Source organism: Urocitellus parryii, chromosome 1 (assembly GCF_045843805.1).
Source record: "Urocitellus parryii isolate mUroPar1 chromosome 1, mUroPar1.hap1, whole genome shotgun sequence".
NCBI classification, from domain to species: Eukaryota; Metazoa; Chordata; class Mammalia; order Rodentia; family Sciuridae; genus Urocitellus; species Urocitellus parryii.
In genome coordinates this window covers 183,008,100-183,024,823 of record NC_135531.1, presented here as the reverse complement: position 1 = coordinate 183,024,823, position 16,724 = coordinate 183,008,100, and the positions used below count along the sequence as shown (strand labels likewise).

The 16,724-nt window shown below is 37.1% G+C and overlaps 1 protein-coding gene across 5 annotated transcripts in view; it reads left to right on the top strand.

The window, feature by feature from the left end:
- Clasp1 (cytoplasmic linker associated protein 1) overlaps positions 1-16,724 on the top strand; it is a 269,273-nt gene that overhangs the window by 193,338 nt on the left and 59,211 nt on the right. For 3 of the 5 annotated variants that reach the window (XM_077802325.1, XM_026408872.2, XM_077802320.1), the window contains 5 exons: positions 3,419-3,522; positions 5,386-5,409; positions 6,728-6,972; positions 13,404-13,467; positions 16,202-16,365. In XM_077802325.1, the coding sequence (XP_077658451.1) occupies positions 3,419-3,522; positions 5,386-5,409; positions 6,728-6,972; positions 13,404-13,467; positions 16,202-16,365 (601 nt within the window). The remainder of the gene's footprint in view (positions 1-3,418; positions 3,523-5,385; positions 5,410-6,727; positions 6,973-13,403; positions 13,468-16,201; positions 16,366-16,724) is intronic. The other 2 variants (XM_077802326.1, XM_077802322.1) reach the window with 1 other exon arrangement.

The following is a 16,724-nucleotide window of genomic DNA, read 5'->3' as shown; positions in this document are numbered from 1 at the left end:
TCAGTTTCTGTTGAAGTAACATTATGAACTCCCTGCCTTTGTTTTTGGAGCATGGTGGCATATGCATCACATACTGATGACACATCTCGTGAGCTGAGTTAAAAATCCATCTTCCTGCTATCCGCTCGGGGGTTTAGACGGTACTCGGAGACTCCTGATGTGCTTCATTTGACACATTTCCATACTGGCTGATAGAGGCTTCATAGCGTGAATCTAAACCTGGAGTCCGAGTTGGAGGATGCATCCATAGTGGGAGGCACCAGCAAGAGTGCCTCTGTTGTGCCTGTGTGTCTCAGAGCTGTGTGAGAGCCAGCAGCTCCCGTGGAGTCTGGGGGTTGCCGCTTACTGTCCATTCATATCCAGCACCATTTCTTTTCATGAGAAAATGCAGCCTTGTTGGTAGCAGTCCCTGCCTTTCCTCTGGTTCCTGTGTGTTAATTCTGTGGGTGTTGCCGTTCCTTTTACCTGCAGCCTCTCGACGTCATTCCAGGTCCACTAGTGCTCTCTCCACTGCTGAATCTGTTGGGCAGTCAGGTGAACAAGTGCTAACTGCATGACTCGGCTTCTCCATCTGTTCTAGTTCCACTCCCATGTTAACATTTGTTTTCATCCGTGTCAGCTACCGCTTGGCATGTGTGCACCTCATGTTTGTTTTCCCTGATGTGCTTTCGTTTTTTTAAGTTGTTGAATGTTTATAGTTCTGTTAATAGGCCATAGATGCTTTATTGCCTGTTTGACAGCATCATTTCTCTAGTGTTCATATTTATGTCAAAACAAAGAAATGGGGATGCACATCTTCCCCTCCTACCACCCCCCCCCCATGAAAACAGCCACCCAAAGTGGATGTCACATAGGGCTCCATGGGGACATGGGGTGTGGATATCATCCAACAGCCTTTCATCTCCAGAGCATTCACTTCCCAGTGTAGTGTCAAATGTTAATGTTACTTATTATCGTCAGGTTCCAATTATTTGGAGGTACTGTTCAGTTAACAATGCTTCAAATTATAGCATGCATAGTTTCAAATATATGAAAGTAAGTGTCCTAAAAGTTTTGATGGAAAAATAAGATCAGGATTTAGGTAATTAAATCAGGCCAGAGCTTAACCTTTGCAGCCTGTGGACCCCAAACCTTCCATCTCAGCTCTAACACATCATTTATCAACTGGCTAGCCAGAGGGGCAAAAAGTAAACATATGGTAGCATCAATTTGCCACATTTAACTGGCCTAATTTTCATATGCTGAGAGTCTCTGATGACTATTTTTCTCAATTGAGTATTAATTCATGAGCTGTGGATGGAGACAGTGCTTACCAGTTCCCTCAGTCAGTTATTTTCTCTTTAGTTCTATGTACGCTAGGATTTAAAAGCATTCTCCTAATGATTAGGGGCCAGACTGTGGGCACAGCTCTACGCATCCATCCTTTGGACTGCTGAGCTTTGTCACAGTGTCAGAGCAGTAGGAATGTAGAGCAGATTTTGGTTTGGTGGAGACAAAAAGTTGGTCATCTTGCTTAGGTCCAGGTAAACATTTCCCCTTAAGATCTGAAGTTCAGGAACTGAGGGTTAGCTTAGTGGTAGAGCACATGCTCAGCACCACAAGACCCTGGGTTTCATCCCCAGCGCCACAGAAAAGAAAGAAAAAAAAAATACAAGATCTGCAATTCAAATTATCTGTATTCTATATCAGGTGATCCTAGTCACTGTGTATGGCAAAGCTGTTTGCATCTGGGAAACACAGAATAATTGCATTGTTCTTATAAGTTTTAATTTTGTTTCTGATTTAAAACAAAATGAAACAATATTATCCCAGGAATAAGAATCGCTGGCATGAGATTTACTTTTTTTTAATTTTTAAAATTTTTTTAGACTCCGTTTTATTTAAGTTTTGCTGGGTAATTTTTAAATGGCTTATAACTGAATTACTTTCATTCTGTTACTCATAAATCCCTTACTATCTACCCTTTTTTAATGAAAAAAAAAGACTTAAAGATTATCTATAAATCTGTAAATCTCAAATTTATACTCATTTTATAATTTAACTAACATAGATAGATATAGAAATGTGATTATTTTGTGGTCTTTTTAGGTTTCATGTGGCACATGAAATCACCTTTGCAACACAATGACTAAGAGGACATTTGGAATGATCAGCAAATGCATTAAAAAAGGGGATAGTATAACATACAATTTTTGTTTCTCTATAAAAATTCATGACTGTATAACTATTGACTAGCTGTGTTTAAATTATTTTCCCTTTCTGTTGTAGTAGAAGGTATAATAGCTTGAAATTGACATTTTATAAAAGCTAAATAACATAACAATTTCAAAGTCCATCAGTTTTATAGTGGTGTCTTATTACCAATCTAAAGTTTATGTAAAATCAATATTAGCTCCCCTCTTAATCGATACTTCATACGAGAATATGGCTGATACAGAAATTTCCCTTGTTGAAACAGTTCACAGGGAAAACACTTTTTATCTTAAAATTTTTCTTCAAAGTTTTTTGTACATCAGAATTTTAATTAAGAAACTTTATCAATAATTAAGAAACTTTATCAATCCCAATGCATCTTTTACACTGACTTCCTCCTATCATAGTCTTAATCTCCAGCACTTCTTAAGGAAGGCTGGTCAACTGACTTACTGGGACTTTAAAAACTAAGGCTTCATATACTGTGATCACTAACAACCTTAGAATAGTTGTTTGAACTGTTAAAAGTTATCTTAAATTCTTTGGATTCTCCATTTTGTTTATCTGTATAAAGACTATTATTCAGTATAAAGGCTATTATTCAGCTTGGTGCCGTGGTGCATGCCTATAATCCCAGCAATTTGGGAGGCTGAGGCAAGCGGATTCCAAGTTCCAGTCCAGCCTGGACAACTTGCCCAGACCCTCTCTCAAAATAGAAAATAAAAAGGGCTGGCGGTATAGCCCAGTATTGCAAAAACAACAAAAAGACTAAGGAAATTTTGCACAGAGATCAATTTAGTACATTCATTTCGAATTTTAACTGTTTACTTCACTCTTTGATCAAGTCATGAAGCTTTCTAATTAGTTTGAAGAAACATTAAGGCCATTTGCCTATAGAGGAAAAGCTCAATAGATTAAAAGATTCAGTTCATAGTCCAGTTCCCTTTTAGAATAAGTTCCCCTCTCTCATGTCTCAAAGTAATAAAATAGTAAGGGACAGTTTCCACTAAAAGAACAGTTTCCACTATTGAGCTTTGTGGCTCCATAGTATTAAATGCAAGCATCTTAACCTCTACCACTGGTAAATAAGTTAATGCAGTTAAAATTGGCTAGGGATTTGTCAGAGCCTCTATCCACTGTGGTGCAAAGAGGTAGGAGCCCCTTGCAAAGAATTGAGAGCAAGTGAATTAAAGTGACACATCTTTTGCTTTTGTTTTCTAAATAGACCGATTTGGGCTGGGCCAGCCAGGAAGAATACCGGGTTCCGTGAATGCCATGCGGGTTTTGAGCACCAGTACAGATCTGGAAGCTGCAGTTGCTGATGCTTTGGTAAGGGGCACAGTGTGTGCAGAATCTCTTTGAATTATTCATCCACGTTTTTCCCTGTCTTCACAGGAATTTGCCCCAAATCAGGTTACTAAATCATATTTGAAACCCTTCAAAATTATATAAACGTTGAACAGATTTACATTACTGTTGTTTTCCTCTTGATCTTTTATATCCACACACATACATGAAAATTCGCCTTCAAAAAAATATTAGTATCCAGTATTCCTTACCTGTCTGTGCTCCTCAGTATCAAGGAGATTTTGATGACATCAGACTTCTCAGATGTCATTGAGCTTTTTTTTTTTTTTTTTGGGACCATGGTTTTTTTCCAGCATTTCCTGTTTTCCATCCTGTTGCTTCTGTTGCTTTATAGACCTTGATGGCATAGCCTAAACATAATTATAACACTAGGTAATAGTTTGAGGTTTGAAAATCTTGCATTTATTTCTTTCCCTTACTAGTGGGTCTGTATGATCTGTTTGTTTTAAAAAAAAAAAAAAAGTCAATATTTAAGAAAATTTTCCTAAATTTTAATGTTTACTGTTTGAGGGTATGAAATACTGATATGTTTTTGCTTCATTATAATGTAAAATTTAAAAAAAAAGTGACCAGAGCTCCTTTAATTTTTGGTTATAGCAAAAGTTCCTTGGTAGAACCTGCTCATGGTCAAGATGCATTTCAGCTAGTGGGAGCACAGTGTCTTGCATATTCCAGTTTATGTGCTCAGAATTCAAAATAGATATTCTTTAGAATCATCTGATCTCTAGCCTTGCCTTTGCTATTTTAAGATTTGTTTTCTTGTAGAGAAAAAAGTACACATAACAGGATCCTGCTTTCCTACCCTGAGTTTTTTAATCCAGCCATGTTCCATCTGACTGACACTTTATAGTCTGCGGCTGTGGAGTTTCCTGCTTTCATCCCTTCCTGTCTCTCCTTCATTTATTCTTGCTCAGTCAGATGATTTCTTGTACAAGTGTCTGTGAGCAAGCAGTTTGCTGCTCTCAGAATGCTTTCCTGGTAGACAGATGGCCTGGCCAGCTCTATTCATCACCCTTATATGTAGAACTTTTTCTGGCAGGTATTGGAATCCAGGGTAATTGCTCTGGCCATGGCTTTAACTTAAGAGTCAAGAGCTGGAACAGAATTCTATGAAGCTGTTTCTCCTTCCAAATTACAGCATTTAGAATCTGTCTTTTATTTGTTCAGAGATCCTAGGAAGTGGAGGTCAGAGGAATGGGAAACAATGGAAGCTGCAACCCTTTCTAAATGGGACTTCCAGTTAAGGCTGAGGACTTTCTTAGTTGTTTAAAGAACTGCATAAGGGACTGTGTGCAAAGTTCTAGGAGGCAGAACAGAGATGGAGAGTTGGAGCTTTGGCATAACTTGACTTGAGCTTTTCGCTGAGCCCCAGCTCCCTTTGTACTCAGGCTGCCCTTGTTATTTTCTGTCCACTCTGGTCTCTTCAAGTGACCTGCTTCGGAAGATCTTAAAGCACAGGAATGGTACTGAATTCCTGCCTACAGAATTAAAGCCCCAGGGACAGACGGAAAGTCTCCTAGGAATAGATAGTAGATCAGAAGTCACATTAGAGATGTGCTGTATGGGTATGGGAAGAGTTTCAGTAAAGAATTATAGCAAGAGCCAGAAGGTGCTAGGAGAGGTTTAGGAGGTTAGGAAATGCCATTTTGAAAAAAAGCAGTCTTTATTACTACCTGCTTGATGTGAAACGCTTGCTGACCTGTATTTTTAGTTTGCTAAGAAATGTTTTGCTATACGCTTTTGTTGCCAGAACAATCCCCACATATGCTTCTGACATAATTCTCTATGCTTTTTCCCCATCCTTCAATATTTTCCTGCCTACAGCTGTTAGGAGACGCCAGGAGCAAGGTACCAGTGCTTTAACTTTTGTTTACAACTTTATTTTTTTCTGTTGCAAGTATATTTCTTTTAGAATCTAGCAAAAGCAGCACAAAATGTAGTAGAAATTCTGGTCTGAGTTCTGATTCTGTTGAATCTGCCAATGCCTTTACTAGGGATGGAATTGAATCACTTTTTATGTATGTTTGTGTTAGCATTTATTTTAATGTCACGCTCTGTTCTGTCTCCTATTAGAATTGCATTATATTAACTCAATCTGTGCCTGTTCTTATATTGTCATTGTTTCACAAATGAATTTATTGACATTTTTCTTATTTTAGGACTCTGTGTGTGAGTGGGATGATCATATAACTTAGTATCCAAACACAAATACTTTCAATAGTAAAAAGGGGGTACTATTCATAATTATGCTGGGACAATAGGCAGATGACAAAACAGTCCTGAGCAAGTTGGATTCATAAAAATTAGTATTAATAGAAAATTGAATCTGTACAACTTAAACCAGTGACTGTTTTGGTTTTAGAAAAATTTGTATTTTATAATTTTTATCACTTTTATATAGCTAGTAGGTTTAATGTAGTTTTCGTATTCAGAGTAAGAGAAATGAATGAAGCAGATATTATAGTCTGCTTTAAAAGAAGCCTGTTTTTGTTGTAAAACTAAAGTCCTTAATGAAAGTGGCTCAGATAATTTAAGAATTCTTTTACATAGGATATTTCTGCCACTGGCATTTCAATTTCAGGTTTTCTTAACGAAATGTCATCACAGAAGTTTGCCCATAGACCATGCTCAAAGCAGCTTGCACAGGGCCCCCAGGGGTGCACACACCTGCAGTGTCTTAGGCACTGAGCTGGATTATTTGGCCTAGAATTCCAGTGAGTCCTCGAAGCAAGCCTGTGGGATTGGCATAAATATTGTCCTCTCACAGAGTAGGAAACTGAAGGAAAAATCTTCACAGGCTTTCTGAAATCATGCAGCCAGTCAGTGGTAGCACCAGGATTGTAACCCAAGTCTGCCTGGCTGCAAAACCCATACACTGTACACTGTATTAAGAGGACAAATCGTGTGTGTCCCAGTGTCCTGTTCCCCCACCACCACCCCCGCCAAGGAGTGTGATACTTATTACCTGTTTTTCCTCCTGGAAGACTGCTTTTCTGTTTTTATTTCCCTGATCTGTAAGCACAGGACAAGTGTGTGTGTGTGTGTGTGTGTGTGTGTGTGTGTTTCTCCATTTAACTCTGTTATTGTTTTTATTTGATATGACTCATGACCATTTCACCTTTCCATTTCTTCCTCGTTCACCTCCATCCCTCATTGGATCCATCAGAAGAAGCCTGTGAGGAGGAGATATGAGCCATACGGGATGTATTCTGATGATGATGCCAACAGCGATGCCTCAAGTGTTTGCTCCGAGCGCTCCTATGGCTCCAGGAATGGCGGCATTCCCCATTATTTGCGGCAGACCGAGGATGTAGCAGAAGTTCTCAACCACTGTGCAAGTTCAAACTGGTCAGAAAGGAAAGAAGGGCTGCTGGGCTTGCAGAACTTGCTGAAGAGCCAAAGAACACTGAGGTAAGGGCAGGAGACCAGGGTTGAGAGTCATGCCTGAGTCCCCTCTTAACTCATCAGAGACTTAAAGGGGTTTCTGTGTGTGTGTGTGTGTGTGTGTGTGTGTTTATTTTTTATTTATTCTAATTTGTTATATTTGACAGCAGAATGCATTACAATTCATATTTCACATATAGAGCACATATCTCTGGTTGTACACATAGTAGAGTCATGCCATTGATGTCTTAATACATGTACTTAGGGTAACGATATCCATCTCATTCCACTGTCTTTCCTACCCCTATGCCCCCTCCCTTCCCCTCCCTTCCCTTTGCCCTATCTAGAGTTCATATAATTCTCCCATGCCCCCTCCCAACCCCATTATGAATCAGCCTCCTTATATCAGAGAAAACTTTCAGCATTTAGTTTTTTGAGATTGGCTAACTTCACTTAGCATTATATTCTCCAACTCCACCCATTTACCTGCAAATGCCATGATTTTTTTTCTTTTATTGCTGAGTAATATTACATTGTGTATATATACCACATTTTCTTTATCCATTCATCTACTGAAGAGCATCTAAGTTGGTTCCACAGTTTAGCTATTGTGAATCGTGCTGCTATAAACTTTGATGTGGCTATGTCCCTATAGTATACTGTTTTTAAGTTCTTAAAGGGGTTTCTTGTCATTTAAGGTGTCCTTACAAAGTTCCATGTGTTGCTCAAAAGTAAGACCCATCCTTGCCATTCAAAGTCTTCAAAATATCTGGCACATATTCTATAATTGATTAGGCTTATGAAACATTTATTTCCCTTAAGGTTCATATTTTTCCATTTCATGTTGTTATTGAGAAATCTGGGTATAGTTTACAATTCAGGTGAAGAATGAAACAACTCTGCAAATTAGTATGTTGTATTCCTCTTCAAGGTTCAGGATAAAATGTCTCAGTCTAAAATTTTCAATACTTATAAGCATATAGTAGCTTATAAATATGCAGAGTAAACAGATGATAAAACAGAGCCCTTCAAATCAGCAGCGTTATTTTTTGAACATTTTTCTTTTTTGCTTTGTTTACATATTTTATAAATTTTCTAAAATAAGCATGTATTATATAACATCAAAAAGGTATGCATTTATACCATATTTGGGCCCCATTGGTACACTATGATTTTATGTCTCTCTAAAGAAGTAATGAGAAATGCTGTTTACTAAATATGGCAGTGCTACTATGTCACCAAGTATAAGATAAATTTCAATTATGGAGATGTTAAAACATGGGAATTGAGAAAAGGACAAGTGAACCCATGAAATGCAATGTACGATATCTTCTGGATTTTTTTTTTAAAAGATAAGTATTGAGACTGGCTATGTTGTGACCTTGGGTGAGGCTCATCCTGGGCTCTTTGTAGCCAGATGAGCACTGGCTGATGAGTGGCTCTGCCCCCCAGGTGGCTCTTCATCTGCTTCCACCTTCCTGTACTGACACCTGCCCACGTTATACCGTCTGTCCTTGAAGATGGTGTGAGAGGATCTGTCATATGCCTTCTGAAATGCAGGCTTCTGATGACACTCCGTGATCTGTCAAAAATAAAATTAGGATGATTTTTCTTCCAGGATTTATTTTTTCCTGTTGAAAAATCAGCATTCACTTGAGGTTGTACTTTTAACATACTAAAGGGTCATTGAGCCAACTTTCTCATCTGTGTAAGGATGGATGATAATTTGAGGAAGAGAGGACCCTCTTTTCAGCTTCAGAGTGAAAAAAAAAAAAAGGTAGTAGTGCAATCAGGGATCAGAAAAGGTAAAGAACACCAGCGTGCCTGAGGGTTTGCTGTGTCCCCCGTACAGTAGTAGGTGCCATGTGTTACCTTCCCAGCAGCCTTGTGACATACTGCGTATCCTGTTTGAGAAGAGGCCAGAGCTTTAAAGAGAAGGATTAAAGATATCATTATCCTTTGTTTGTAGTAGAATTAAGGTTCCAGGTCTGTGTGACCCTGAAACACATGCTTCTTTTCTAATTTATTGCATACCCTTTCAGCTGTGGCAGATGGAGAAGAGCCCTGGGTCAAGTTGTAGGGGTTTTGGGTCATGCTTTGTCACTTTCTGTGAGCTTGGGAATATCATGCTCCAAGTGTCAATTTCCTCACCTTAAAATGAGAATGAATCTATACCTTTATATTCTTAACTTCATGAATTAAATAAGATACTTATTTGTGGAAATTTCTGTTGCATAAATATAGATTAGGTAAAACTGCATAGTTGACAGAAACAAAGTTATTTTCTCCTCTTTTTTTTAATTGGTGTATGAGAAATGTAAAGAATAGTGATATATTTTATATATGTATAAAATTGTGGTGTATTTATATATGCACATAACATAATTTGGTCAATTTCATTGTCCATTACTTCTTCTTTCCCTCCCCTCTTCCCTACCCCTATTCTTCTTCCTCTGTTCTTCTGGTCTGTTTTCCACTCATTTATTTATTTTTAATTGGTATTTTATAAATATACATACAGGTAGAATTCACTGTAGTGTATTCATATATGCACACGTCACAGTTTTGTCAAGTTCATTCATTGCCTCCTCCCTCCACTTCAATCTCCTTCTATCCCGCTGATCTTCCTCTGTCTTTATAATATTTGAAAACCCCCCCCACAACATTTTCCCCCCTTACTTTGCTCTAGCTTTCATGTATGAGAGAAAGCATTTGACCTTTGATTTTCTGAATCTGACTTATTTCACTTAGAATGATGATCTTCAGTTCTATTCATTTACTGGAAAATGCTATAATTTCATTCTAATTTATGGCTGAGTAAAACTCCATTGTATACATATACCACATTTTCTTTATCTGTTCATGAATGGGCACCTGGACTGGTGCCCAATAACTTGACTATTATAAGTTATGCTGCTGTAAACATTGATGTGGCTGTATCACCATAGTATGCTGATTTTAGTTTGTATAAGCACCAAGGAGTGGGATAGCTGGGTCATAAGGTTTTAAGGTATATGCATACTGCTTTCCAGCATGATTGTACTAATTTGCAGTCTTACCACCAGTGCATGAGTGTGCCTTTTTCCCTACCAGAATTTATTATTTGTATTCTTGGTAATTGCCATTCTGACTGAAGTGAGATGAAATCTCAGTATAATTTTGATTAACATTTCCCTGAGTGCTGGAGATGTTGAACATTTTTGCATTATATGTTAGCTATTTGTGTTTCTTTTGAGAAATATCTGTTTAATTCTTTTTTCATTTGTTGATTGTGATTTTATTGTTTTTGTTGTTATTGTTGTTTTTGACATTGAGCTTTTTAAACTCTGATATTCTGGATATTAATCCCCTGTCAGGGGAGTAGCTGGTAAAGATTTTCTTCCATTTTGTAGGCTCTCTCTTCATATTCTTAATAATTTTCTTTGCTGTGCAGAACTTTTTAATTTGATGCTGTCCCACCTACTGATTCTTGGTTTTATTTCTTAAGCTTTAGGAGTCTTGTTAAAGAAATCGGTACCTGTGCCAGTGTATTAGAGTGTTGACCCTCTTTTCTTCTAGCCAGTTTCTGATCTAATTCCTCTAAGTTTTTGATCCACTTTGATTTGATTTCTATCCAGGGTGAGGGCTAGAGGTAGTTAAAAAGGCTGTCTTTTCTCCCACATATATTTTTGGCACCTTTGTCAAGTATCAGATGACTTAGCTACGTGGGTTTGTCTCTCTGTCTTCTTTTCTGTTCCCATGATCTTCGTGTCTGTTTTGAAGGTGATACTATGCCATTTTTGTTACTGTAGCTCTGTAGTAGAATTTGAGATTAGGTATTGTGATGCCTCCTGCTTTGCTTTTCTTGGATAAGATTGTTTGGCTATTCTGGGTCTTTTATTATTCCAAATGACTTTCCAGTTCTGTGAAGAATGTCATTGGTATTTTGATGGAGATTCCATTGAATCTGTGTTTTTGGTAAGATGGCCATTTTGACAATATTAATTCTGCCTATCCAGGAACATGGGAGGTCTTTCCATCTTCGAAGGTCTTCATTTTCTTCAGCATTCTATAGTTTTCATTGTAGATGTCTTTCACCTCCTGTGTTAGATTAATTTCCCAAGTTTGTTTATTTTTTGAGGTTATTGTGAATGAGATGGTCTTCCTGATTTCTTTCTCAGCAGACTCTGTATTGGAGCATGGGAAAGCTATTGCTTTGTGAATGTATCCTGCTGAATTTATCAGCTCTAGAAATCTCTGTTTGAGTTTTTGGGGTCTTCTTGATTTAGGGTAATGTCATCAACCAACAAAAATAATTTGATTTCTTTTTCTGTTTGTATCCCTTTAATTTCCTTCTCTTGCCTTATTGCTCTGGCTAGAATTCCAAGAACTATATTGCAGAGAAGTGGTGAGGGTGGACATCCTTGTCTTATTTCTGATTTTAGAGGAAATGCTTTCAGTTTTTCTGCTTGATATGATGTTGGCTTTGGGTTTGTTATATATAATGTTGAGGTAAATTCCTTCTCTAGTGTTTTTAACATGAATGAGTACTGGATTTTATCAAAAGCCTTTTCTATATCTATTGAGATGTTCATGTGATTCTTGTCTTTAATTCTGTTTATGTGGTGAATTACATTTGTTTTTTTTTTTTTTTTTATTGGTCGTTCATAACATTACATAGTTCTTAATACATCATATTACACGGTTTGATTCAAGTGGATTATGAACTCCCGCTTTTACCACGTATACAAATTGCTGTATCACATCAGTTACCCTTCCATTGATTGACATATTGCCTTTCTAGTGTCTGATGTATTCTGCTGTCTGTCCTATTGTCTACTATCCCCCCTCCCCTCCCCTCCCCTCCCCTCCCCTTTTCTCTCTCTACCCCTTCTACTGTAAATCATGTCTTCCATTTGTATTCTCTTGACTTACCCCTCCTTACCTCTTATATGACATTTTGTATAACCCTGAGGATCGCCTTCCATTTCCATGCAATTTCCCTTCTCACTCCCTTTCCCTCCCACCTCTCATCCCTGTTTACTGTAAATATTCTTCTCAAGCTCTTCGTCCCTACCCTGTCCTTGTTTACACCCCTTATATCACATTTGTTGATTTACATGGTTTGAACCAATCTCATATCCCTGGGATGAAACCCACTTGATCATGTTGTACTATCTTCTTAATGTGTTTGTGAATGTGGTTTGCTAATATTGTATTAAGGATTTTTGCATTTATGTTCTTCAGGGAGATTGGTCTATAGTTTTCTTTCCTTCGTGTGTCTTTGTCTGGTTTTGATATTTGGATCATATTGGCTTCCTAGAATGTATTTGGGAGAATAATAGAATAATTTGAGGAAAACTGGTCTTTATTCTTTTAAGGTCTGGTTGATAAAGAATCCATATGGCCCTGGGGTTTTATTTGTTGGAAGACTTTTAATTGCTTTTTTGATTTTATTCCTTGATACTGGTCTATTTTAGGTTTTCTATATTTTCCTCTTTCAATTTGGACAGGTCATATGTATATAGAAATTTATCAGTGTCTTCCAGAATTTCTAGTTTATTGGAATGTAAGTTTTCAAAACAATTTCCAATGATCCTCTGGATTTCAGAAGTGTCTGTGGTGGTATCTCCTTTTGCATCTCTAATGTTGTTAATTTGGGTTTTCTCTCTGTGTTGGTTAGTTTGGCTAGGAGTTTATCAATCTTGTTTATCTTTTCGAAGAAATAACTCTTAGTTGCATTGATACTTTGTATTTTTTATTCTCAATTTTATTAATTTCATCTTTGATCTTTTTGCATCTTCTACTGATTTTGGCATTAATCTTCTTTTTCTCAGGCTTTGAAGTATAGCATTAGCTTATTTATTTGGATTTTTTAAGGTAATCAGTGCTATAAAACGTTCCTCTTATAACTGCCTTCATATTGTGCAAAAGATTTTGATATGTCATGTCTCTGTTCTCATTTGTTTCTAAGAAGTTCTTGCTTTCTCCTCTTGTTTCTTCTATGATCCATTCTTCATTTAAAAGAATATTGTTCACTCTCTGTGTTTATGTGGTTTCTGTGAATTTTCTTGCTGTTGATTTCTAGTTTCATTTCATTATGACCTGATCATATGCACAGGATTATGTCCGTTTGTTTATATTTGCTAAGACTTATCTTATGATCTGTAATATGGTTTATTTTGGAAAAGATTCCATGAGCTGCAGAGAAGAAAGTGAATTTAGTTGTTTGGGGTAAAATATTCTGTAGATGTCTGTTAGGTCCATGTGATATATAGTATTATTTATGTCAAAATTATCTTATTGACTGTATGTTTGGATGACCTGTCTATTGGTGATAGGGGTGTGTTGAAATCACCCAGTATTATTGGATTTAGGTTCTATTAGGATCTAAAGGATTTTTAAAAGCAAACTATAACTAATTGAAGTGATGACTTTTTACATTTTAAATTAATTTATTTCTATTTTATTTCCTCTAGTCGAGTAGAATTGAAGAGATTGTGTGAGATCTTCACCCGAATGTTTGCTGACCCTCATAGCAAGGTAAATCTGGGATCAGACTTATATTCCCATCTGCATGTGTGTGTGAGCTGTGTAAAATACCCAAGAATAGAAGAGAAATCCCCAGTGAGTTTCAGCCTTACAAATGTAACACCCATTTCTGCAATAGCATGTGTTATGTCTCTCCAAAATGGAATTTTTAACCAAGCATGGTGGTGCACACCTGTAATCCCAGCTACTGGGGAGGCTGAAATCTAAGAATCCCAAGTTTGAGGCCAGCTGGACAAATTAGTGAAACCTTATAATGTCAAAATAAAAAGAGTTGGAGATAGCACCCCAGGTTTGGTCTGGGACTGTGGCTCAGTGGCAGAGTGGTTGCCTAGCATGTATGAGGCACTAGGTTCAATCCTTAGCACTACATAAAAATAACAAAATAAGGTATTCTGTCCATCTACAACTACAGAAAAAATTAAAAACAAAAACACCCTGGGTTCAATACCCAATACTTCAAAATAAAAAAATAAAAAGGAATTCTTCAGAACTTAAATGTTCATAAATTTCAAGCTTCAAGTGAAAGCTTTCATGGAAGGAGAATCAGATAATAGTATTTCATTCATTCAACAAACATTTTAATTTTTGTGTCCCTCTTTTAGCTAAATAGTGGGCCAAGTGCTAGAATGGAAGATTGTATAATATAGTGCATTTTTTAAAAGTTGTTGTAGTGAAAAAAATATTTATGTAATTATTTTTGTAAACTTTAGTATTTGTTCTCATAGGACAAGGTAGAAAATGGAAGTATTTATTGAATGGATTCATTGGAAAACCAGGTTATATCTCCAAATAGAATATTGCTGTTCCCAAGAACTTGCTATATGGTGGTCACCATTAGCTGAGGCCCCCACCTCCTGGGGGCCAAAAGAAACACTGGGCCCTTTTGACAAGAGAGTGCCTGCATGACTGTGGGACAGGGCCCATTCTAGGGGAAATGCAGAGAGAGGGACACTTTATAAAATTACTTAGAGTCTAGATTTTAAATAAATACCATTGTTTGGGAGGAAGCCTTTAAAGGCTGTTAGATGTGTTCAGAGGAAGAAAATGGAAAGATGAAGATACAGGGAAAGTTCAAAAGTGGATAAAGGATGAAACTAAAGTATAGATATTGATGGAACTCTAAACCAGCAGAAGCAGATCTTAAATGCCGACTTGCAGGATTAACCATATTACACTATAGTTTCCCTAGTAAAAAATGGTCTCTTCTAATTCTTGCTGGAAGAAGGCAGCCTATAATACTGTGAAATTCCAGCCAGCTGTATTTCGTCTTCTTTTTCTATCCTTGCTTCCTCATAGGAATTGTCCTTAAAGTAGAACCCACCCACCCACACACTCATCCATCCAATCATTTGGTATTTACTGAGTACCTGCTATGAGCCAGAGATACAGAAAAAACAGATAAGGCCCCTTGCCTTTTGTTCACAAGACTGAAAGGGAATGAATACAGGGTGATGCTCCACTTCTATGCCCCTGCAAAAATCTCCCGGAAAACCTTCACAACAAGGATAATATTAACAATGTCAATAAAACCCAAAAGAGGTCAAGTTTAGAGGCCATATAGATATTCAAAGATATAATCTTTGCACACTTTTCTCTAAGGTAATGTTAAAAGCAATAAGAGTTAAAGCATAAGCATAATACATTTCGTAAGAATTATACCATAAGGGATATTAGATGGTTTTGAACATTGATGAAATTTCTGTTACCTGTTACCTCTAGATTGCTGATTCAGAAGCAGAATGTGAGGATAAAGAAGGAAATTTGTTATCATCAGAAGGCTCTTGTCCAGTGAGTTTGGAGGTCTCAGTTTAGTTGATATTTGTTAGCTGTCTGTGAGAGAAGCCAGGAATCCCACAGCCAGGGCCACTGGCTTTTTTTTTCCTGAGCTGACTCACTGGAGACCCCTGGTGGTGAACAGTTGCTGCACTAGAAACGAGGAGGTGTGTGATTGGTGGGTTGTCCCAGTAGAGCAAGGCTCACTGAAGAGGTAGGGAAACACGGTGCTACTAATCTCTCTGAAATTGGTTCACAGATATTCCACTGTGGACTGTTTCACCTTAGATATCTGTGATAATTACACAGCAGTACAAGAATTACATGAACTGTCATTATCATTTATTATAATATTTTATTCATAATATCTGAAATTGGCATACTTCAAAAGAGCTGATTAAGATGAAAGGCAATAGCTACACAATAGGGAATGGCTTTTTTTTTTTTTTTTTGTATCTTATACTATACCATGAATACTCAGTAATGAGCAAGAATAGTATAGAATTAGGACAATTGAGTTTTTTTTTTTCTCTCTCTCTCTCTTTTTTTAAAAAAAAGCCTCTAGGATTAAACTCAGAAAAATTCATTCCTCTTTGTACTAACTTTTATAGGCTAATATTGAGGGAGGAGCAAGTATTTTATCAGTTTGTAGCTTTTTCAGGATTTTTAAAGAAACTGCATGAAAATGATATTCACTGTGACTAACATGGAATTTGTTTTGTTGCATGGCCTGGTTTGCGGTGGAATTCACAACAGAGAGTAAGTGTCAGTCCTTTTTCCTTTCTCCATTTTCCACAATGCATTTGCCTTTGCAATATGAGCGGTTGTTAGCAGTGTTCACATAAATGACGAGAGTCTGGGTAAAATAGCATGGGCCTTTTTAATGCTTTCTACTCTTTGGAGAAAATCATGAATCAGACATGTGAAATGCTTGGTTTTCATTTGTGTTCAGGTTTTCAGTATGTTCTTGGAGACTCTAGTGGATTTTATAATAATTCATAAGGATGACTTGCAAGACTGGCTTTTTGTCCTTCTCACACAATTACTTAAGAAAATGGGAGCAGATTTACTTGGCTCTGTGCAAGCAAAAGTTCAGAAGGCCCTAGATGTCACAAGGTGAGTGTCAAGGGGCTCAGCCATGTTGTTAAGTCTTGACTGTGATTTCTTGGCAAGGGCTTCTGTTACTCATGGTCTTTGTCACCCACTCAAATCTCTTCTCTCTTGCTCAGTTCTCAAGTTCTCTTGTTGACTTTTGTCGACATGTCCCAACAGTTCAGGAGATGAAATACCCATATCTTCCTTGACTTGGCATTGTATTTTGTGAATGCCTTAGACACATGTAAAACTTTGAGAATGATTATCTTTCCTGTATAAAATATTTAAAGAGAATGTTTAGAATATACATATTTTTCTGAAGTTCTTAGTATTCTCAATACCAATTTCTTTTAAGTCACACTGGAAATTTATCAATGTAT